The 23,654-nt window shown below is 41.4% G+C and overlaps 1 protein-coding gene across 1 annotated transcript in view; it reads left to right on the plus strand.

Annotated features, from left to right (window-relative positions):
- LOC124602586 (ubiquitin carboxyl-terminal hydrolase 34) overlaps positions 1–23,654 on the plus strand; it is a 499,996-nt gene that overhangs the window by 361,691 nt on the left and 114,651 nt on the right. The window contains exons 36-37 of the mRNA XM_047136330.1: positions 889–1,076; positions 3,950–4,067. Coding sequence (XP_046992286.1) covers positions 889–1,076; positions 3,950–4,067 — 306 coding nt within the window. The remainder of the gene's footprint in view (positions 1–888; positions 1,077–3,949; positions 4,068–23,654) is intronic.

Below are 23,654 nucleotides of genomic sequence, written 5' to 3' on the forward strand. Positions count from 1 at the left end.
ATTCATACAACCTTCACCATAAACTTTAGGTATTCTACAGTATATATTCACTGGTTTCTTGCCTTCAGCAAGTAAAAAATGAATAACAGAACGTTGTTAAGTAAGGTGGACGTTTCAAGCGGACTCGACATCTTGAAATGTATTTTAGAGGTTATAAACAAAACAATGTAGATACATCACCTGATCAGGACTCATCCCAGTGATGCCAACTTAAAGCCATAAAAGTACCAAACTTGCCCTGCTAACAGTTTTTTCCCCAGACCAATTTGTCTCTTTAATTATTGAATGACCCTCCTATGTCTTTGCATGGAAGTAGGTGAGATACTGATGGCTTTAAACCTCTATACTGAATGTGTTGGAAATAAACTTTAATCCTTGTGTAGAAATACTTTATTTTACACACATAATTAGCCCATATGTTCATTTGTGTGTGTGTGATGACTAGAGAATAATTTGTGTAAAGTCATAGTGGGAAGATTATATGAATCAGATAAATATACACATACACAAATGCAACTGTATATTGATACCTCCGCTATTTCTTTGTCCTTATATATCTATGTATGTTAATTGTGCTCATTTTTTCATCATTTTTTGGGACTGCATGTGGGATATTATTAAATCTTGTTCCAGTATTTTGGACAACAGCCTTTCAACCATTCTCGAGGTGAGTCACTTGCAAGATTTTTAAGGCACTTTACATTGTGGAAAAAAAGCACATACATTAGGGATAACAGAGATAATCATACAAGCGACTCATCTTGAGAATTGCTAAAGGTTGTCAGCTGACAATATTTAATAATATCCCAGATCCATGCCTGAAAAGTGATAGACTACTCAATCCACCAGGAAACTTTCATGAAACACATGTGCCCTTTTTGTTTATAGCCAACGATGGTGCAGTGGGTGGAACTTTTAACAAAGCAGTTCAATGCATCACAAGCTGCTTGTGAATGGTTTCTTGGTCATATGGCAGAAAATGATTGGTGGCCTGTACAGATACTTATCAAATGCCCAAATCAAATTGTAAGGCAGATGTTTCAGCGACTATGTATACACGTTATACAAAGGTTAAGGTAATAACGAAAACAAATGTATTCATTCTTCTTCTTCTTCTTCTTCTTCTTCTTCTCTCTCTCTCTCTCTCTCTCTCTCTCTCTCTCTCTCTCTCTCACACACACACACAGAGAGACAGAGCGTGCGTGTGTGTGTGTGTGTGTGTGTGTGTGTGTGTGTGTGTGTGTGTGAGAGAGAGAGAGAGAGAGAGAGTAGGCTGAGGTACTTATTGTTTTTCCTCATTTGTAATTTGTACCACTACCAAATATGCTCTTTGTAAAAATGTGAAAACTTGAGGTAGTGAAAGACCCGGTGGAGGATGTGATTTAGCTTTTCCAGGCCAGGTTGGCACTGGATGATTAGAGAAGCACTGGTCAGTGGCTAATGTCAGTGGAGCAGATGGAAAGGGATACTTGTTTGTGGATAAGCTGGATAGGATATTGTCTGTCAGTAAAGGTTCTGATATAGTATATTTTGAATATTCCTGATTTCCACTGCAGATGCAGTGTCCATGGAGAACAAAGCTATAAGGAATAGACTTTTTGACATGGAATGGGCCACAACTGTCAGAGTGGATGTACTGTTGGTGGTTAGCGCACTTGATACGAACAGATGCATCTGATGCATCTGATAGATGGAGATCGACATCTAGGAAAGTGGTTTTATGAGTTGAGAAGGGCAAGGTGAAGTGGATTTTGGAATAGGTGTTGACGTTTTGGAGGGGAGGAGTAAAAGCTGTCCTTGCTGTGAATCCAGACCATGAAATTTCCATCAGTGAGTTTGGACCAGACAGTTAATTAATAGGACAAGAAATATTCCTCTAGATGGTGACATCCTAAAGCAACTTATTTTTATAAGTAGCCATAGGATGGTGCTGTGCCAGTACCAATGATAATACCACAGATTTGCTTGTAGATCTGGCTTTCGAAAGTGAAATAATTGTGGGGAATATTAGGAAAGAGGTTTTGGGTTGGTGTCAGGATGACGTTGGGAACCTCGCTATCTGTGGGCACTGCAGTGGAAAGCAGAAATTCTCGAAATAAACCTATAACCTTACCAGAGCATTTACTGACTGACAATGTCCTATCCAGCTCATCCAAAACAAGTCTCCCATGCCATCTGCTCCCCTCACACCAGTAAACCTGTTAACCAGCCACCAGTCAGCATCCTTTGATGACCCATTATCAGCCTGGTCTTGAAAAGCTCCACCACGTCTTCCACAAGGGCTTCGACTTCCTCACGTCATGCTCTGAAGCAAGAGATATCCTAGCCACATGCCCCAAAGTAATGTTCAACTGCCCACTCAATGTACAGAGTATCCCTGTCTATCCCTATTCCAACCCTACTCCCAGTCCTGCACCCCATGGGTCACTGCCTTGGGATTGGTCCAGATGTAAGACCTGTTGTATACAACCACCCATCACTTCCTACCCCAGTCCAATCACAGCCATTTCCTGCTAAATAAAAAGCGGGATCACTTGTGAAAGCAGCCCTGTTATATATCAGCTATGCTGCAGCTACTTTACAGCATTCTGTGTGGTCTTGCCAAGTAACCAACCATCTAGTCACATGAACGGCCACTGTCAAACTGTGGTAAATCACAAACTTGACCCTCCAGTTGCCCCGCTTGCTGCACATCTCCACACAAATGACTGCAACAGCTGCTTCACTACATGAACCATTTGGATACTCTCTTCCAGACCAAGTTTCTCTGAACTGCGCAGATGGGAATTGTATCTCCAACGTCTCCTGCTCTTTCGCGGTTTATCTGGCCTAAATCTCCACTAACCTGTTTACATTGCCTTACCTTAGGTTTTCTCTTCTCTATTCTATCTATACCACTCCTTCTGCATTCAGATTATGCACTGCCTTCTCTCACCATTCTTCATCTCCCCCCTCCCCCCCTCAAATCCAGGTATTCTCCCTCTTCCCCCCTTGCGACCACTCTCACCCCCTCCCTCCCCCTTCCACCCTCAGCATAACTTCTTTTTTCAACCCCTCTCCCTTCTATCTCCTCCCTCTCTCCCTCTTCATCTTCACCTCTCTCTCCTTCTTCAGTCGGCTCCCGCCGTTGGAGGTTTGAGTCCTCCCTTGGGCATGGGTGTGTGTGTTGTCCTTAGTGTAAGTTAGTTTAAATTAGATTAAGTAGTGTGTAGACCTAGGGACCGATGACCTCAGCAGTTTGGTCCCATAGGAACTTACCACCGCCACCACCATCACCACTGCCGCCACCACCGCTGTCCTCCCCTCTACATTTTCCTACATCTCCTTCTGTTGCACTCTCTGAACTTCTTTCTCTTGTTGTGGGGCCGTGAATGTATCTGTCAAGAAAACCTCTCTCTTTCCCACTTCCCCCTCCCCACCTCAACCAGCTCAGTCAACTGCTTTCAATAATTGAGTTTTAATGATCTTGCAGTGGCAACAGGAGTGTTTGTTCTGGTGTCTGTGTGTGAATGTGTGTACTGTTGTGAGAAAAAGAGCTAGTGCTCAAAAGCTAATGTGAATGCTGTTTTCTGTAATGTGCTACTGTGGCTCTACACATTGATCCTCTATAGGCGAGTGGTTGCCTTTCCTCTGTTTTATGTATTGTTCCATCCAGTAATTTCCATTATTTTTCTGTTATTCTCATACATTTTTTATCAGACCTGTACTTCACTGTACAAAATGTATTGCTTAACAGGTACTGTTTAACTACTTTCTAAAAATATGTTTGTTTATTTATTTAATAATATTTTTCATCTCTTTTGACAAAAATATTGTACAACTTTAATCATTGATAGTGACCTGTACAGTTAATTTGTTACTCTTCTGTATAATAAATACACTTTATGCGATTTAAGTCTTTATGCAAAGCACAGATCGGTAACATTTCAAAAATTGTTTCTTTTGATAGGCCAAATCATGCTCCTTTGTATTTAAAGAGCGATGGTGATACAGAAGAAGAGCCAGATCCAAATAAAATTGGAAATCATTCTTGTGTTACACGTTTTGTAAGAATGCTGCTTTCATTGGTGAGTTCCTTGTCTTTGACTAATGACATTTAAACATCACTGTTTCTAATCCCATTTGAAGTAAAAAGTATGGGTAGGATAATAAAGTACAATTATTCATAAACATTCAGTTGTAAAGATAACAAAAGTATGTAATTATTTTGTATCAGTTGTTTCTGTATTAAACATGTTAACAGTGATGAATATGTTCAATGTTTCATTAAACTGATACATAAATATTTGTATGGTAATTTTGTGCAGTTGCTGCTGCAAACTGTTGCAGTCTGAGGCAAACCCATTTCCATACAACAGAAAGACAGCTCAAGTTGCAAATTTTACTTTGTTTATTTATTTGATGACTAGTTTCAGGCCGAGAACCACTTCCAGAGCGCCGTAACATACTCAGAAATAGTATTTCCAAAGCAGTTAAAACCATGTCAGAAACGTGCAACGAATGGTTACAGTACATACAGATAGCAAATGAGGGTGCAGTGGGTTATCTATGCATTGCAACTGCTCGTTGCACATTTTTTACATGGTTTTCACATATTCGGAAAGACTATTGTTGATTATGTTACAATGATTTGAAAATGGGTCTCAGCCTGAAACTAGTCATCATAACGTAAAATTTGCAGCTTTTTCATTGTACTGTTTAATAGAAGTTGCTGACCGAGAGCTAGTCCAGCATGCTGGAAGTTTGTAATTCTGATTATGAGTCTCTTTTCAAATAAGTAAGCAATTTTTGGGGTATAATTTGAACCCCCCCCCCCCCCTCTCTCTCTCTCTCTCTCTCTCTCTCTCTCTCTCTCTCTCTCTCTCTCTCTCTCTCTCTCTCTCTCTCTCTCTCTCACCCATCCCCCTCCCTCCCCCATAACTCACAGCCTTCTTCTCTTTGCCGTGGAAGAAAATGTAAATGCTGAGAATTAGTGTTGTCAATAAATCCTGAGAACCAGTGTTGTCAATACAATAAATATCCACCAGTTTGCTTTTGAGCTAAATTGTAGTAAGGAACTGAAGGAAGGAAAGGGGGGGGGGGGGGGGGGTAGCTTAACTGGAAAGTTTAGTCTGCAGTGTAATAAAATTGAATTGTAAATTGTTAATAAAAGCCAACTGTTTGTGATTGCTTTTGTATCACTATAACCATAAAGAAGCAATTGTGTGAATGAGGGGAGGCTATCAGTAAGGAGTATTTGTCTGTCGTGGAATGTGGAGTACAGGAATTTTTTTCATCGCAGAATTTTCGTGCATTTCTGGTACTAAACAGGTGGTTTAGTGTCTCTTGATTTTAATTGGCAAGTGTGATCGCAAACATTATAGGTTTAGCAATTCCAAAGTAACTTAGATTTGTTTTGTTTTCATGCTGTTAATGGTAAAACATGCTATTTCATAAGGCTCTGTGGAGTTTTGGTGCCTACTGCAATGTAGATGGAACCAAATCCTTGCAAAATAATGCCAAAACTGTCCCCAGATTTTTCTCTGCTGATTCTCATGTGTGAGGATCAATCAATCTGCAGATAAGTACCAGTTCAGTTACCCAGCACACAGTGTCTGTCACCAATTTCCTAGGTACCCCAGGCTCATCTTTTCACCAGCACAAGATAAACATGGCTACAGTATTCCTGACATCCCTCGACAATTCTCCAGAGGTCATCTCCTCCACACTCTTCTTGAACATTGCTACTTCCCGATTTGGAGCCACTTGCCGGATAGGGTGGAACCCGAAAGGAAACCGCCACAATGGGTGCTCTGTAGAGCAAACTCGACACTTTACAGTCAGCTGGCATAGTTTAAACATCATGTCAGTGTTGAGGGCTGGTGGCTCATATTACCAACATGATCCACAACGCTACTGAAGCATCCGTTCCACAGTCCACAGGACAATTAAAGTGGCAGCCTGTCTCTTGAAGGAGTGACGAATGCCCCTCTACAATCAGAGGTAGGTGTGCTGCTCAGTGTAGGTTCAAGTGTTGACTGACTGCAGAGAATCTTGCAACCTTTCAGATGGTGAAAGTGAAATGTCGACGGATTATTCAAGAGAGCAAGAAGAGGTAATGGCAGTGGTTGCTGAACACCATTAATCTTCCCACAAAGAGCTCTGTGGTATGGGAGACCATCAGGAGTATTTCTGGGAGAGTAGGGAGGTGTCCCATGGCTGCTGTAGTGTGGAACGGCACTCTCCAAACCAGTCCACAAGACATTGTCCAGACGATGGAGGCCTGCTTTGCCATAGTTACTGCAACCACCAGTCAGGATCCACGTTTCCAGCACCATAGAGCGGTTGCTGAGAGGAGCAGTTTGGACTTCCGGTCCACCTCTGATGAAGATTACAACTACCCATTTTCCATGTGGGAGATGGATTCTGCATTGTCTGCAGCTCATGACACATCCCCTGGTCATGACAGAATCCATTACAGTATGCTGCAACACCTCACAGGCTGAAACAAAGATAGCCTCCTTGCATTTTTTAATGTAATTTGGGCATCAGGTCAGTCTCCCAATTCATGGTGTTAGGCCATTTTGATTCCTTTTTTAATACCTGGAAAAGACCATTTGTGCCCAAGTAGTTTTTGCAGTGTTGCCCTCACTAGCTGCATGGGAAATACCTTGTAGTGGATGGTCAACTGCCGCCTTGTCTGGATCTTAGAATTCACGCAACTCCTTAGTCGCTTTCAGTATGGGTTCATGATAATCTGGCCCTCCTGGAAGTGGCTATTCAACAAGCTTTCCTGCGTCGGCATCTTATCCTTGAGCAGCTACACAATGGGGTTTTCCTGGTTGTCTTCCCATCTTTATTGGTCCTTACTTTCGCCACTGTACTTTTGATACAGTGTCGGTGATGTCCTGTCTGACCGCTTTGTACAGGAGAACAGTCTCCCTCAAGGTAGTGTTTTAAGTGTGACTGTCTTTGCCATAGCTGTTGATAGCATTATGTCAGTAGTAAAAAGTCCTGTCCAGTGTCTTTTGTTTGTGGATGACTTCTGTGTTTTGCTCTTCTTCAAGCCTTGCAATGACAACACATCAGTTGCAACTTAACTCTTCAATGTGAATGGGTGCAGGAGAGTGATTTAAGTTTTCAACAGAGAAGTCTGGTTTTTGTTTTTCAATGTTCTCGTTACATTTTAAACTTTCCTGAGTTGAGGGATGAGGAACACTATTGTTAATTTTACACACACCTGCTGAGGTTTCTGGGCCTAATATTTGACTAAATTTACATAGTTGCCACATCTTAAAAACCTGAAGAAATGGTCACTTACGACTCTCAATATTTTAAAAAGTCTTAACCACAGTACATGGGGAGCAGACATGACTTGTCCGCTCCGGTTTTACGGGGAATTTATGCGATCTCAGCTCAATTATGGATGCACGGTGTGTAGGCCTGTGAGGCCTTCTTATTTAAATATGTTGGACATGATGCATCATGAAGGGACTCGATTGGCCACTGGGGCATTCAGGACAAGCACCATACCACATCTCTGTGCAGAGGCTGGTGAACCACCACTTTAGAACAGTCAATGGCTTCTTATGATGTGACATGTATATAAAACTCTGTCCACACGATATACATGTGCATACCATACCGTTGCTCGGCTTCCATTGGCACAGCTTTATTGTAATCAGCAACAAGCAATAAGCCCCTATGGGATTCACTCATAGGATTATCTTTTTGAGATTTATATGTTTTACATTGAGGTTGAAGCAGATTTTCACCTTGGCTCCTCCAGAGACCCACACTTGTTTTAGACTTGACTAATTTTAAGAAAAATAGTAAGCCAGATTTTACATTCCAGTCTCACTTTTATTTTAACACTTTAGATGTGCATAATGGTTTCACAGTAGTTTACACTGGTGGCTGCTCTGTTGTGTTCCCTGACCATGTCACCAGGATTCACCTTGCTGACAATTATACCATTTTTGCAGCAGAGCTCCACATGATCCTGAAGGTACTGGAGCAGATGCGTCATATTTGGGGCAAACAGTTTCTCATTTACTTCGATTCCCTTAGTGCCTTACAATCATTACACAACCTGTACCCCACTGAGGAGCTGGTCCAGCTAATATATGACTAACTGTACTTGATCCAATGGGGGGGGTAAGCAGGTGTCATTCTGCTGGTTGCCTGGTCATGTAGGGATATGGAGAAATTAACAGACTGATCCGGCTGCCAAGGAGACCTGCAGAGGACAGGATGTGGTACAGTGTCCTATTTCCTTGCAGGATGTCGTTTCTGCACTACACAGGAAGTGCATGCAGTTGTGGGATGATGAATGGCTGACAGTGATGACCAGTAAGCTGCAGTTGGTGAAGTCAGCAACCCAGCCATGGCATTCCTCCTGTCAGTTGCTCAGGTGGGATGAAGTCACCCTCACACATCTTAGAACTGGGCCCTGCCCTCTCAAACATAGCTTTTTACTCCAGCGAGAGGATCCCTCGTTTTGCGATGCTTGTAACATGCACATCTATATCATCCATATTTTAACAGTGTGCATTTTGTCCTGTGCTGCAAGGCAGAAGCAAATATTGGTGGGGATCTACCCTCTAATTTAGCTGATGATGAGACGAATGTGACTAAGGTTTTAAGTTTTGTGATGTGTCTGGACTCTGGCCTAGACTTTTAGGCTGGAGGTTTTAATGTGTTGCAAGGTGACTGGCTCCTCCTCTTTTTCTTCTTGCAGTCAGCCAGCCACACCCACTCCTCTATTGTTTTAGCTCCTTATACCACTTTTGTTTTAATATTGATGCAATACTTCGTTCCATGCTTCTTTGGGGTTGTGCGTATAGGTTGCCAATTTTTGTTACCTTTGTTTTCCATACAGCTTTATCTTCCTGTTCTGTGTATTTTACCAACAATCGTTTCAATCTGTTTTCGCGCGGGTGCTGAAAACCTTGCTGTCATGTGCCCATACAAACATCTCCATCCATCGCCTCCTATCCCATCTTGAAAAGACAACTGAAAGGAAACCATCAGCAAGGTATTGCAGACATCCAATGAGCTGTGACAAATGAGCTCACAAACATCACAGTTGAAAGTTTCCCTGCATGCTTCCAAGACCTCAAAAAAAAAAAAAATAAAAAAATTGACAACTGTGTATAGATAGCCAAGGGGACTACTTTGATAGGAGCATTGTTAAGTCCAGTTTTTTTTTAAAAGAAAAAAGACCACCTGTCCTAGATCTTTGCTGGCTAAGAGAGTATGTTATGTGGCACGTGTTCTTGTCGAAACTGCATATATGGACTGAAGTGAGTCATTGAACAGAAGGTAAATAAATAAAGAAAAACCAGCATGACTTTTTGTCAAATTTAAGAATGTGATGCCTCTAGATCTCTACGGGTTGACTATACTTCACTCTGCATGTGTAAACAGAATAAAAAATTATGCAATCCATTGGCATGGTAGGAATGGAAGCACAACAGAGGGGATATGAGAATGGTTCTAATAAACAATTTTAGTGTAGCTTTTGGGGTTCACTTCATTCAGTTGGATGAGTGGTAGGCCTGGGCCACACTTTACACAAACAACTGAAAACTTGTAGCTTTCGACACACATTTGTTGAACTTCAATAATCATAACAGTAATATAATGGCAAATCTTGAATTTGAAAGTACATAAATTTTACTAAGTTTTGTCAGGGACTCTTCTGTGCAGTGAGTTTGTCCTAATACAGCTGTTTCTATGCCATCATGGATTTGCCATAATATTGATTTTACTAAGTTTTGGTGGTTTTCTGAGTTTTTTGCTCCTTTTGACAACATTTGAGCCAGTAGTATGGATTTACATAAAACAGTCACTCTTCACATGGAAGAAATGCCAGTACTGCAAGTAGTGCAGTTTTGTCTGACCAAGCCAGTGTTGTGATAGCATTGTTATTATTTGCTATGTTTGTGAGCCTTTGCTGTGTCATACTAGTCAGTGTGAACAGGAAAACAATTAGTACACTAGCAAGCATACACATTGCTTGCAAACCTACTGGATGAGGTTTTGTGGTTATGAAAAGTTTGTATACTGGACATTTCCCAAGCAGATGGCTACCAACAATCATCTTTACAGCAATTGAGCAGATGGTAATTTTTACACCCAAAAAGGGCAATGTTGAGTGAATAATAAATGTAAAAACACTGGAACTGGATTAAAAGGAACTCAAGTACTTTCATAATGTGTCTTAGTTGAACAGCAGAGAAATACCATGCAAATTCAGCACCGCATATCACATTGTTCGATGCAGGCAAATAAAACATTTTTGCATCACTATGATGCTCAGAAGGTTTGTACCTCCCAAATTAAATAGACAGCATTATACACGTTTTTCCGTGTGGGATTGCTTACACTAATGGAAGACATTCCTTTCAACAAATACTGTACAAGGGAATGTTGCACTCAGATATATAGTGCTGTGCTACAGTGGAATTTAGTAGTCAGGAAACACTAGACAAAAGTCTTTCCCCCCCCCACCCCCCCCCCCCCCCCCCCCCCCCCCCCCACCCCCAGGGGGACTTAAAATAATGGTTCTGCTAGCATGTGATTGGTAACCATGGACCTTTCATTGGTGCGATACAGATTGCCGTACCGTAGATGCAACCATAATGGAGGAGGTATCTGTTAAGAGGCCAGACAACCATGTAGTTCCTGAAGAGGGGTAGCAGCCTTTTGAGTAGTTGCAGGGGCAACAGTCCGGAAGACTGACTGATCTGACCTTGTAACATTGACGAAAATGGCCTTGCTGTGCTGGTTCTGAAAATGACTGAAAGCAAGGGGAAACTACATCCGTAATTTTTAGTTTCAGAGAGAGCATTAGGGGACGATTCACAAGAACAGGTGAAAGGAATGAAGAAGAAGAAGAAGAATGATTAGCTTTGAGAGATGAAATAGTGAAGGCAGCAGAGGATCAAGTAGGCAAAGAGGCGAGGGCTAGTAGAAATCCTTAGCTAACGCAAGAGATACTAAATTTAATTGATGAAATGAGAAAATATAAAACTGTAGTAAGTGAAGCAGGCAAAACGGAATACAAATGTCAATAAAATTAGGTTGACAGGAAGTGCAAAATGGCTAGGCAGAAATAGCTAAAGGACAAATGCAAGGATTTAGAAGTGTATATCACTAGGGGAAAGAAAGATGCTGCATACAGAAAAATTAAAGAGAGCCTTGGAGAAAAGAGAACCACCTAAGGAGCTCAAATAGAAAACCAGTCATAAGCAAAGAAGGGAAAACAGAAACGTGGAAGAAGTATATAGAGGTTCTGTACAAGGGAGATGTACTTGAGGGCAATATTATGGAAATGGAAGAGGATGTAGGTGTAGATGAGATGGGAGATATGATGCTTTGTAAAGAATTTGATAGCAATGAAAGACCTAAGTAGAAACAAGTCCCTGGGAGTAGAGAACATTCCAATAGAACTACTTATAGCCTTGCGGGAGCCAACCATGACAAAACTCTTCCCTCTGGTGAGACAGATGTACAAGATAGGCAAAATATCCCCAGATTTCAAGAAGAATGTAATAATTCCAGTTCCAAACAAAGCAGGTACTGACAGGTGTGAAAATTACTGAACTAACAGTTTAATAAGTCACTGCTGCAAAATACTAACATGAATTCTGTACAGAAGAATGGAAAAACTGGTAGAAGCAGACCTCGAGGAAGACCAGTTTGGGCTCCAGAGAAATGTAGGAACACATGAGGCAATACTGACCCTACGTCTTGTCATAGAAGATAGCTTTAGGAAACACAAACATACTTTTACAGTGGTTGTAGACTTGGAGAAAGCTTTTGACACTGTGGCCTGGCATGCTCTTTTTCAAATTCTAAAGGTGCCAGTGGTAAAATACAGGGAGTGAAAGGCTGTTAACAATTTTTACAGAAACCAGATGGCAGATATAAAGAGTCGAGAAACATGAAAGAGAAGCAGTGGTTGAGAAGGAAGTGAGAGAGGGCTGTAGCCTATCCCCAATGTTACTTAATCTGTATACTCAGCTAGCAGTAAAGGAAACTAAAGAAAAATTTAGAGTAGCAATTAAAATTCACAGAGAAGAAACAAAAATTTTCAATTTTGACGATGACACTGTAATTCTGTCACAGACAGCAAAGGACTTGGAAGAGCAGTTGAACGGATTGGATATTGTCTTGAAAGGAGGATATTAGATGAACATCAACAAAAGCAAAATGAGGATTATGATGCTGAGGGGATTAGATTAGTAAATGGGTTTTGCTATTTGGGTGGCAAAATAACTGATGATGTTTGAAGTAGAGAGGATATAAAATGTAGACTGGCGATGGCAAAGAAAGCGTTTCTGAAGAAGAGAAATTTGTTGACTTCGAGTAAAGTGTCAGGAATTCTTTTTTGAAAGTATTTGCATGGAGTGTAGCCATGTAAGCAAGTGAAACATGGACAATAAACAGTTTAGACAAGAAGAGAATAGGATTTTTCAAAATATGGTACTTCAGAAGAATGCTGCAAATTAGATGGGTAGATCACGTAACTAATGAGGAGGTACTGAATAGAATTGGTGAGAAACAAAATTTGTGGCACAACTTGATTAGAAAAAGGGGTCGGTTAGTAGGACATCAAGAGACATCAAGGGATCCCAGTTTAGTACTGGAGGGAAGTGTGGGGGGGGGGGGGGGGTAAAAATTGTAGAGGGAGACCAAGAGATGAATAAACTAAGCAGATTCAGAAGGATTTAGTTGCAGTAGTTACTCAGAGTTGAAGAAACTTGCACAGGATAGAGTAACATGGAGAGCTGCATTAAACCAGTCCTTGGACTGAAGACCACAACTGCATGATTGACAAACAGACCAGCACTCCAGAATGAGATTTTCACTCTGCAGCGGAGTGTGCGCTGATATGAAACTTCCTGGCAGATTAAAACTGTGTGCCCGACCGAGACCCGAACTCGGGACCTTTGCCTTTCGCGAGCAAGTGCTCTACCAACTGAGATACCGAAGCACGACTCACACCCGGTACTCACAGCTTTACTTCTGCCAGTACCTCGTCTCCTACCTTCCAAGCTTTACAGAAGCTCTCCTGCGAGCACACAGTTTTAATCTGCCAGGAAGTTTCATATCAGCGCAGACTCTACTGCAGAGTGAAAATCTCATTCAGGAAACATCCCCCAGGCTGTGGCTAAGCCATGTCTCCACAATATCCTTTCTTTCAGGAGTGCTAGTTCTGCAAGGTTCGCAGGAGAGCTTCTGTAAAGTTTGGAAGGTAGGAGACTGAGGTACTGGCAGAAGTAAAGCTGTGAGTACCGGGCGTGAGTCGTGCTTCGGTAGCTCAGATGGTAGAGCACTTGCCCGCGAAAGGCAAAGGTCCCGAGTTCGAGTCTCGGTCGGGCTCACAGTTTTAATCTGCCAGGAAGTTTCATATCAGCGCACACTCCGCTGCAGAGTGAAAATCTCATTCTGGAAACATCCCCCAGGCTGTGGCTAAGCCATGTCTCCGCAATATCTTTTCTTTCAGGAGTGCTAATTCTGCAAGGAGAGCTTCTGTAAAGTTTGGAAGGTAGGAGACGAGGAACTGGCAGAAGTAAAGCTGTGAGTACCGGGCGTGAGTCGTGCTTCGGTAGCTCAGATGGTAGAGCACTTGCCCGCGAAAGGCAAAGGTCCCGAGTTCGAGTCTCGGTCGGGCACACAGTTTTAATCTGCCAGGAAGTTTCATATCAATGCACACTCCACTGCAGAGTGGAAATCTCATTCTGGAAACATCCCCCAGGCTGTGGCTAAGCCATGTTTCCGCAATATCCTTTCTTTCAGGAGTGCTAGTTCTGCAAGGTTCGCGGGAGAGCTTCTGTAAAGTTTGGAAGGTAGGAGACGAGGTACTGGCAGAAGTAAAGCTGTGAGTACCGGGCGTGAGTCGTGCTTCGGTAGCTCAGATGGTAGAGCACTTGCCCGCGAAAGGCAAAGGTCCTGAGTTCGAGTCTCGGTCGGGCACACAGTTTTAATCTGCCAGGAAGTTTCAGACCAGCACTATTTCCCTTTTGCTAGATCTGTCTGCTATATGTCCTTCCCTCAGTAGTTCAACCAGTAATGGCTGAGTATGAGCTCAACAAATCCGAGGTTCCAAAGTCATGGGCAGGTCAGTGCCAACGATCAAATTTACCAGATAAATGTATCCCTTTTGCACATGAGTAAATCTTTGGGAAGTATTGTTAGAACTGTAAAATGTATCATATTAATTTGAAATGACAGTGGAATACTATTGGTTGAAACTGCTGTCTCTCATCAAGTGACCACTCTCTTGCAGAAGTCATGGACATGGACATCACTAAACTGCAAAAGATTTGGAAATGGAAAGCATAACAGAAGTTAGAAATGTGATGAAGTGAGTGAATGGTTAGCTGAAGACGACAACCACTTTGATCTTATCATTCGGTTTGCTTGTCCTTCCTGATTGTGTCAGGCTGGAGTTATTCAGCTGAAGGGAAGACCTTGTGTAACCAATTCAATGTGATGCTATAAATGTAAAAAATGTGATTATTCTACAGTAAGGTATAATGGCAAAGTTATATGCGGCAAAAGTGGAAAAGATTCTTACAAAGCATGGTCACTGTAGTGAACACTAGACTTCTGCATAAACTGCTCAGGAAATTGTCCTGTTTGCCACATGAATTCCCTGTTGTTTGTAGAAGAGAAGAATGTTGAAGAAATTAAAGTTACCAACAGAATTGTGTATGCATAGCTGCCTCTCTGAGAACATATGTAGTAAAGTTTGCACTACTATGCAAACAGAAGTAAGAGAGATTGACACAAACACATACACTTGTAAATGTACATGCACAATAATATCTACATTAATAAGCCTGCAGATACTTTTAAAATAGTTCCAGTAGTTGTCACGAACAAACTAAGGAGACAACCCTCAATCACAAAGCTATTCAGCTGTTGCCAGACAAGCTACCTCACAACAACAAAAGATGACATCCACACCCAAAATCAGAAAAAATCCAGAAAACTGACACAAAACCATCAGATAGGAAGACGTAGTATTAACTGATGAAGATTACCCTAAAACAGAACAAGTGAGAAGTTGTTCTATTTCTCCAATCGCTTCGCAACAATTGTCACCAAAAGCAAGAGACAGGATCACAGAAAACACCATGTGATTAATGAATCCTTTATTGCAATAGGATGTGAATGAAAAATTTAAAAACGTGTGGAAGAAGGAAAGCTTTTTTTACATGGGATATGCTCTTGTTCCTCTGCTTACAAGAGATACATTTTGAACCTTCAGGCAACCCTGTGTTCAAAGGTTACATCGTTCAGAGGAAGGATGATAAAGATGATGAGAAGTCTTATGGATACCGTGGCAGTAAAGATGTAAATGCCAATTACCTGCAGTGGATTCTACATACACTTGCCCCCATGGTCAACTAGTGGAGATTTTCTTCTTGTTGGATGGCGTCTGCCTGCCCAATACAGAAAAGCACACACTTCAGCCCTGCAAACAGATCATCCATATCTATTGACCATCACTCTGTACTCCAACACTAGCAAATAATGTCATTCAGGAAGAGGTGTAGAACTTCTACTCTAACGACCAGTTTCCCATTTGGATCCATGTGCCATCAAGTCATCTGAATGCATTTTAAATAAAGTCACTGGATGCTTTGCAGCAAGCCGACTGTATTCCAACACCAATCCAGAATCCAAGGACATGGTAGAATATATCACTGCTATCATTCACAGCACTGCTGAAGTGTCTATATCGAAGTTGTCTGTTGCATGGCAGTTCCATGGTGGATCAAGGAGTGCCATTTAGACATAAGTGACCGACAGGCAGCATTTCAAAAGTTCCACCACAGTTCATCAACTAACAGTTGTGCAGCCTTCCTACACTGCTCAAGTAAAAGCTCGGCATGTTATCAAAGAGAGAAGAAAAGCAGTCATAGCAAGGATTGTTGCAATCTATTAACCCATCAGCAAAGATACAGAAGTCAGTAAGGAGGATGAATGCGGAAGATAATGTATATACTGCAGTACCATACAGGGTGAACATTAATAAAACCGACTAACTGCAGGGATGATTTCCTGGCTGGAAATGGTGGAGACAAGATCCTATGAACATTTGTCCGGAAATGCATTGTACCATCATAGGGGGGCGCTGATGAATACGAGGGTAATCCCAAAAGTAAGGTCTCCTATTTTTTTTGTAAGTACATAGACCTATTTATTTCTACAACGGTTTACATCAGTTTACAGCTTGTACATTTAGCTATTTTTTGACATAATCACCATTTCTGTTGATGCATTTTTGTAGACACTGTTGTGGTTTTTGTATGCCCATGTCATACCGTCTCACTGCCATTCTGTTCAGAAAGTTATGAATCTCTTTTTTCATCTCGTTGTCGGAGCTGAATCACTTTCCAGCCAAATGTTCGTTTAACTTGGGGAACAGGTGATAGTCACTGGGCACCAAGTCAGGACTATAGGGTGGCGGAGTGATTATGTTCCACTGAAACTGTTGCTGGAGAGCAACGGTTTGCCGAGTGATGTGTGGGCAAGCTTTGTCATGGAGAATGTGTACGCTTTTGCTCAACATTCCTCTTCTCTGGTTCTGAATTGCTCGTTTGAGTTTTTTCAGTCTCACAGTACCTGTCAGCATTAATTGTAGTCCCAGTGGGCATAAAGTTGACCTACAATATCCCTTTCCGATCCCAAAAAACGGTTGTCATGGCTTTACCGGCAGACTGTGTTCGTTTGAATTTCTGCTGCTTTGGTGAAGATGGATGCCGCCACTGGCGTGATTGTTGCTTGGTCTCAGGTGTAAAGTGGTATGCCCAGGTTTTGTCACCCATGACAATTGAGTCCAGAAAGTTGTCCTTTTCAGCTGCAAGGCAGTGAAGAAATGCACGGGAAGCATCAACTCATTGCTGCATGTAGTCCTCAGTCAGCATGCGTGGCACCCATCTTGTGCACACCTTCCGGTAGTTCAAGGTTTCCATTAAAATTCTGTGAGCGGTGCTTCGGGAAGCCTCAAGAACCAACGTGCAGAGATCATCCAGGGTAATATGCTGATCTTTAGACATGCTTTGTTCAACCTTCAACACTATCTCCTCAGAAATTGACAGTCTCCCGAGCCTTTGTTTGTCGTGAATTTCGTTCTGACCAGCTGCAAACTCTCTGCACTCCTTACAAACATTTTTGACATCCATGCCCTACTCACCATACACTTCCGTCAATTGGCGATGGATTTCAATTGGCACAGTGCCCTTTGCGTTCAAAAACCAAATAACTGCGCGCAATTCGCACTTGGCGGTAACATCCAGTGGGAGCTCCATTCTCAATGGCTACCAAGCCAAGATCGAGCACCTCAGCGTGGCGTGCGCATGTTTACACACAGCGCGTGAAGCACTCTTCGTAACAGTGTGACCAAAAGCCACACAAACAGAGTTCTGTGCTTATAAAAAAAATAGGGGACCTTACTTTTGGGATTACCCTTGTAGAAGTTCTTCTGACCACACACCATGTGTTCCTAGTGTGTAGCAGGCTGTGTGATTGATGCAGTGCACTGTAAGCAGCAGAATGGTGCAGTATAACTGTTGGGAACAAGCCGAGATGGTGGTCATATGGCCAAGCAGTGGAAACGGGTCTTGAGGTGGCATGACTATACCAAAACAAGCACCATCACAGACACCAACCACATCACACAACATTTCAGGCTCTGTTTGGGTGTTTGTGTGATCATGGGTTCTTTCAGACAGATGAACTTGCTGGGAGATGGGGACTGTGTGTACACTATATTTAGACTGGGTTCTACAGGATATTGAGAGAAACCCTAGTACAAGCTCCAGGCAAGTAGCTAGCCAACATGGTCTAAGCTAAAGTAAACATGCCAGCTATGAATGTGTGCATTGCTTTACATGGAGAACACTTTGAACATTTGTTGTGATATGGATGTGACACAGTTCTGTACTATGTTCCAGGATGATTTGTTGTCGTTGCATGTACACCATCCATTTCTGGACTCATGTTCATAGGGTCTTTTTTTCGCCTAGTTCCACTCATGATTTCTTAAATCCCCCCCCCCCCCCTCCGACCCCACCCCCACCCCCCTGCATACAGTGATTTATACCTAATTATGTCAGTGTGTTTTTCTCCCTCTCAGAAACCATACCCATGTGCATGCGCATGCACACGCTCGCGCACACACACACCCACCATGCTACTATGAATATTCGGAAATTATTCAGTGGAATAGATGGAGTTTCAATGCCAATCAAGATCCTGCATTACAACATAAACGGGAATTACCTGAGAGGATACAGTTGGACCTTAGCTCCAGTAACACTGAAGAGTACAGAGGAGTTTTGATGGGAAAAGTTACAGCATAATCTACATCTTTGGGCGCAGTACAGCAGGGCCAAACAAAGTGCACCATGACAGGTTGTGACATTTGAGTACTGACCCCAAGAACTACCTCCTCATGCTTTGTAACAGATTCTTGTCTGAGGAACAGTATACTGATTGTTGAAAGGAAGCAGTCATGATTCCCTCCTGAAACCCGGTAAGGACCATACTAGCTAAAATAGCTATCCCAATGTAACACTTCCCAGTTGTTTAGTGAAGACATTGGAAAAGAATTATCAACAGACACTTGGTACTGACTCCAGAAAACAGAAAACTTCTTAGTCACCTTCAGTGTCATTTCCTTAGGTACTCTGTGCTCACAATCTTCTTCCTTGAGCACCTATATAAGATGCTCTTTTGCGTACACACAATTTTATAGGAATGACACCACATGACATCAAAATATCATCAGGATACTCTATTAACGGGGCTTTTAGGCTTATCTTCCCATTATAGTCCATTCTTTCCTTCCACAATGGTATTTTAGGATCAAAATTAGCAACATGTCACGCACACAAGGAGGATCCTATCCATCAGAGGAGAGTCTTAAGTGTTACCCATATTCCAGTAGTCATTAACAGAATTTCCACCGTTATGAGCTCTGTCCAAGATCTCTTTTTTTGGGCAGTTTTTTGGTCTTTAGTTCATTTTGTGGTCTCAAGGTGCTTGCTCAACAGTTACAGTGAAACAAGACCAAAAACAGTGTGTACTTAGTTAATTACTAACAATAAGAATACTGAAATATGCTCACTATTTTTATATACTTGAATTTAGCATATTTTGTGACAGTACTCACTTCTCCGTGGATGTTTATAAGATGATATTTGACTTTTTTGTGTTGGCTTCAGTCGTCTAGTGGAAGTATGATTCCATAAATGATTCCATAATTCTGTTTCGTCGGCTGCGGAAATGTCCTGGTTCAATGTGTTTGCCTCATTTTTGGTGCTTCAAATACCATTTTTCTGAATGTGCTTCCTTCTTGATGTTTGTATAAAAAAGTAGTAGAATAACTCATTTTTGCTGGTCACTTGGATATTATAATAATGGGGGCCTGTACATTGTTCCTCTGTCACACACCGAGTGTTCACTGCCGACTGACTACGGTCAAAGACGACTCCAGCGTCAAAGACATTTCACAGAACACACAAGCTTCCACTTGTAACCAGTCTCTTTGATATTATTCACCACATCTACTAATATTAATCAATATGCTGTTACTCTCGAATATATAAGCAAATTAGCATAAAATAAGGCAAATTACAATTTACAAAAAATATTCTGACAAAAATATAAGAAAACATTTACAACCTCCCTCATTAGATTTGGTATCGACAAATCCGATAGAAAATAACACATCTCCCAGATCCATTACAATACTATAATTATGTATTAAAACCACAAGCTTCAGATATCCTTCAGATAAATGTTAGTATGTCAAATTTAGTCATGTACATCAGGTTTTTGATCAACTCAAACTTGACTCAGGCAGATCGTTCTTAGTTTCAAGGAAACAGTGAAGTTCCTGCAACTCATCTTTGATGAGAAACTCACTTGCTCTGGCCACACTTGAATTTTTTCAAGACAAGCACTCTAAAGGCTCTACACGTCACAAAGTGTGTTAGTGGCAAATACTATGGAGCAGACAGATCCTCCCTGTTGTTATTTTACATAGCCTTAGTACCAGTGAAAAAGCTTTCCCACTTTTTTCAGCCAATTCTCATTTTACTTGGTATTTTATGCCATGGTTATAATATAACTTTATTAAAGCAAGAGAAAAGAACATGAATGTGTATGAACTCATGCGTGATTTTTACTACTAAATTTAATATATGGACAAGTGACTGTTGTCTGTGTTGTACTTCATAGACATTCTTCCATATCTGCTGGCCAATACCCCACTTCAAGAGGCAGAAAATGTTACGTACTTATGATCTACACATAGTCCTATCCTTGTATTTTAACCTTTCTTTCTCCCAGAGAAACGAAGTAACAGTTTAGAATATTAGGTAGTGTGTTGTTCTTGCATATGGTTTATTGGTAATTCCAAATTTTTCACCTCCTAAGTGTAAGTACAGTCAGCAATCCTGTCACACTGTTTCATAGCGTTGTAACAATATTATGAAAAGGAAAGTTGCTACTCACTATATAGCAGGGATGCTGAGTCGCAGATAGGCACGTAGGCACAACAAAAGGCTGTTACAAATGAAGCTTTCGGCCATTAAGGCCTTCGTCAATAATAGAACACACACACACACACACACACACACACACAAATGCAACTCACGCACATGACTGCGGTCTGAGGCAACTGAAACCACACTGCGAGCAGCAATGCCAGTGCATGATGGGAGTGGCGACTGGGTGGGGGTAAGGAGGAGGCTGGAAAGGGGAGGGATAGTATGGTGGGGGTGGTGGGCAGTAAAGTGCTGCAGGTTAGACAGAGGGCAGGGGAGAGGTGGGGGGGGGGGGGGGGGGTAGTGTAAAAGCAGAGAGGTAAAAAGACTGGGTGTGATGGTGGAATGACGGCTGTGTAGTGCTGGAATGGGAACAGGGAAGGGGCTGGTTGAGTGAGGACAGGGATTAACAAAGGTTGAGATCAGGAGGGTTATGGGAATGTAGGATGTATTGCAGGGAAAGTTCCCACCTGTGCAGTTCAGAAAAGCTGGTGTTGCTGGGAAGGATCCGTATGGCACACGCTGTGAAGCAGTCATTGAAATGCAGGATGTCATCTTTGGCAGTGTGTTCAGCAACAGGGTGGTCCACTTGTTTCTTGGCCACAGGTTGATGGTGGCCAGTCATGCAGACAGACAGCTTGTTGGTTGCCATGTCCACATAGAATGTAGCACAGTGGTTGCAGCTTTTATATCAAGTGACAGGTTTCACAGGTAGCCCTGCCTTTGATGGGATAGGGTGATGTTCATGACCGGACTGGAATAGGTGGTGGTTTGAGGATGTATGGGACAGGTGTTGCATCTAGATCTATTACAGGGGTATAAGCCATGAGGTAAGGGGTTGGAAACAGCGTAGGGATGGATGAGTATATGGTTCGGTGGATTGTGGAATACCACTGTGGGAGGGGTGGGAAGGGTAGTGAGCAATGCATATCTCATTTCAGGGCATGAAGTGAGATAGCAGAACCCCTGGCGGAAAATGTAATTCAGTTGTTCCAGTCCTAGGTGGTACTGAGTTGCATAGGGAATGCTCCTCTGTGCCCGGACAGTGGGAGTTTGGGAGCTGGTGGGAGACTGGAAAGATAAGGCATGGGAGATTTGTTTTTGTACAAGGTTGGGAAGATAATTATGCTCCACTAGGGAGTGGCAGATAATTATCTGCCACTCCCATCATGCACTGGTGCTGCTGCTCGCAGTGTGGTTTCAGTTGCCTGAGACAGAAGTCGTGTGCGTGAATTTCATTTGTGTGCATGTGCGTGTGTATGTGTGTGTTGTCTATTGTGGACAAAGGCCTTAATTGCTGAAAGCTTTATTTGTGACAATCTTTTTGTTGTGCCTATCTTTGACTAGCATCTCCACTGTATGGTGAATAGCAACTTTCTTTTCATTGTATTGTTACATTCCATCCTGGATTTCTCATTGGTTGAATTTCCTAACTTTCTTGAGTGAATTTTCATTTTTGATTAGTCTTCAATATGTCTGTAGACCAATGTCACAAGAAGTGTGCTTCTGATGAAATACTTTGTAAAACACATGCATTCATAGTCTGCAAAGATTGTGATAACCTTGCCATTGGCAACCTGCATTGTCATCATTATCTGGAGTGTTCCAGTGCATATGGAATGAATCTGCTGTTTCATTAGCAGCCTCTAAGATTTGTCAGTTTAATCTGTAGGACTTTTTTTGTGTATGGTTTTGTGAAAGTCCACATTATGACACCCCAGATGAAGCCCATGCAGAGCTGGTCACTGGAATTTTAGACCATAGCCCTCAGGAATATAGACCATAAGACTCACTGGCAACACACCAGGAGTTTGCACCAATATTTATTTATTCCCAACTTTGTTGTTACAAATAGAATTTCTGAGCATTTTCTATAATTAAAAAAGAAAAACTTATCTGAAGAAATGAGTGTCTTCCCATAACTTTACAATTTTTTTTTTCCAAATTATATTCCAAAAAATATTTTTTTTAATTAATGAAAAACATCCTACAATGAATGACATTATATACAGACGTATAGAGACAGTTTTTAAAGCTCAAAATTATGAGTTACAAAATTTTGTAGATTACCAACAATAAAATGTCGAGTAAACTTGTGGACTGGACTTTGACTGAAATATCCTTAAACTTGAAGTCATTTTTTAGTTTCTGTGTTGCTATGATGTCTAATCTTGTATTTTACAACAGTTTCCTGTGATCATAAATCTTCAAGGTGCTGGCTCGAGCACAGTAAATGTATTTACCTCGTACCACTGGCGAACACATGTCTCTCAAATGACAAAACTTCACCACTTTCAGTCTCTAGCGAAGTAACAAAACATTTTCCTTCACTTTCTGAGCCACTAAATTCAATGTTTAAACTCAGGACCACTATAGCCATCCTTTTTTTGAAAACATTACCTATAACAACATACTGTAGAGAGTCTCAAAGATGCATGTTTTGTTGTCAAGTATCCAAAACTGCACACAGTAAAGATGATATCAAGTGGCAGCCACCTCAATCAAAACACAACAGCCAGTCTAAAAATATAGTACAAGATGCTCTCTAGCAGCCGAACACTTAACTATCCATGCTGAAATGGATATAAGTGAGGTTTTATTTTTTCAGATGTCTTAAATTGTCCAAGTATACTCAGGATTTTAAATTTCTGTCAAAATAATAAAAATGAGATAACACAGAGTTTTAAGTTAAGGGGTTAATTTAGTCTGCTTTCTTTTTCTTCAAAGTTAATTTAAAATTACTGATATGTTTGCTATCTGTGCAATAACAACAACAAAAAATGTGGCCTTAAAGTTTCACTATTAACATTACAATAGCTCATGCCAATTACTGCACTTCAGTTCTTTAGTGCAACAACAAAAAATGTGGCCATAAAGTTTCACTATTGACAACATTATGCTGTGCAATAGCACATGCAAATTACTGCACTTCAGTTCTTTAGTGCAAATCAGTATCTGGACAAATTTATGACATTACTGTATTCATAGCTGTGCTTACCCCATCTTAAGATGACACCAGGCAGCTTGTTCAAAGAACATATAAAATAATAACATTAACTCAGCTGCAAACTCCAAACTTTCGTCATTAGTAGTTTCTCT

Source organism: Schistocerca americana, chromosome 1 (assembly GCF_021461395.2).
Source record: "Schistocerca americana isolate TAMUIC-IGC-003095 chromosome 1, iqSchAmer2.1, whole genome shotgun sequence".
Lineage (NCBI taxonomy): Eukaryota > Metazoa > Arthropoda > Insecta > Orthoptera > Acrididae > Schistocerca > Schistocerca americana.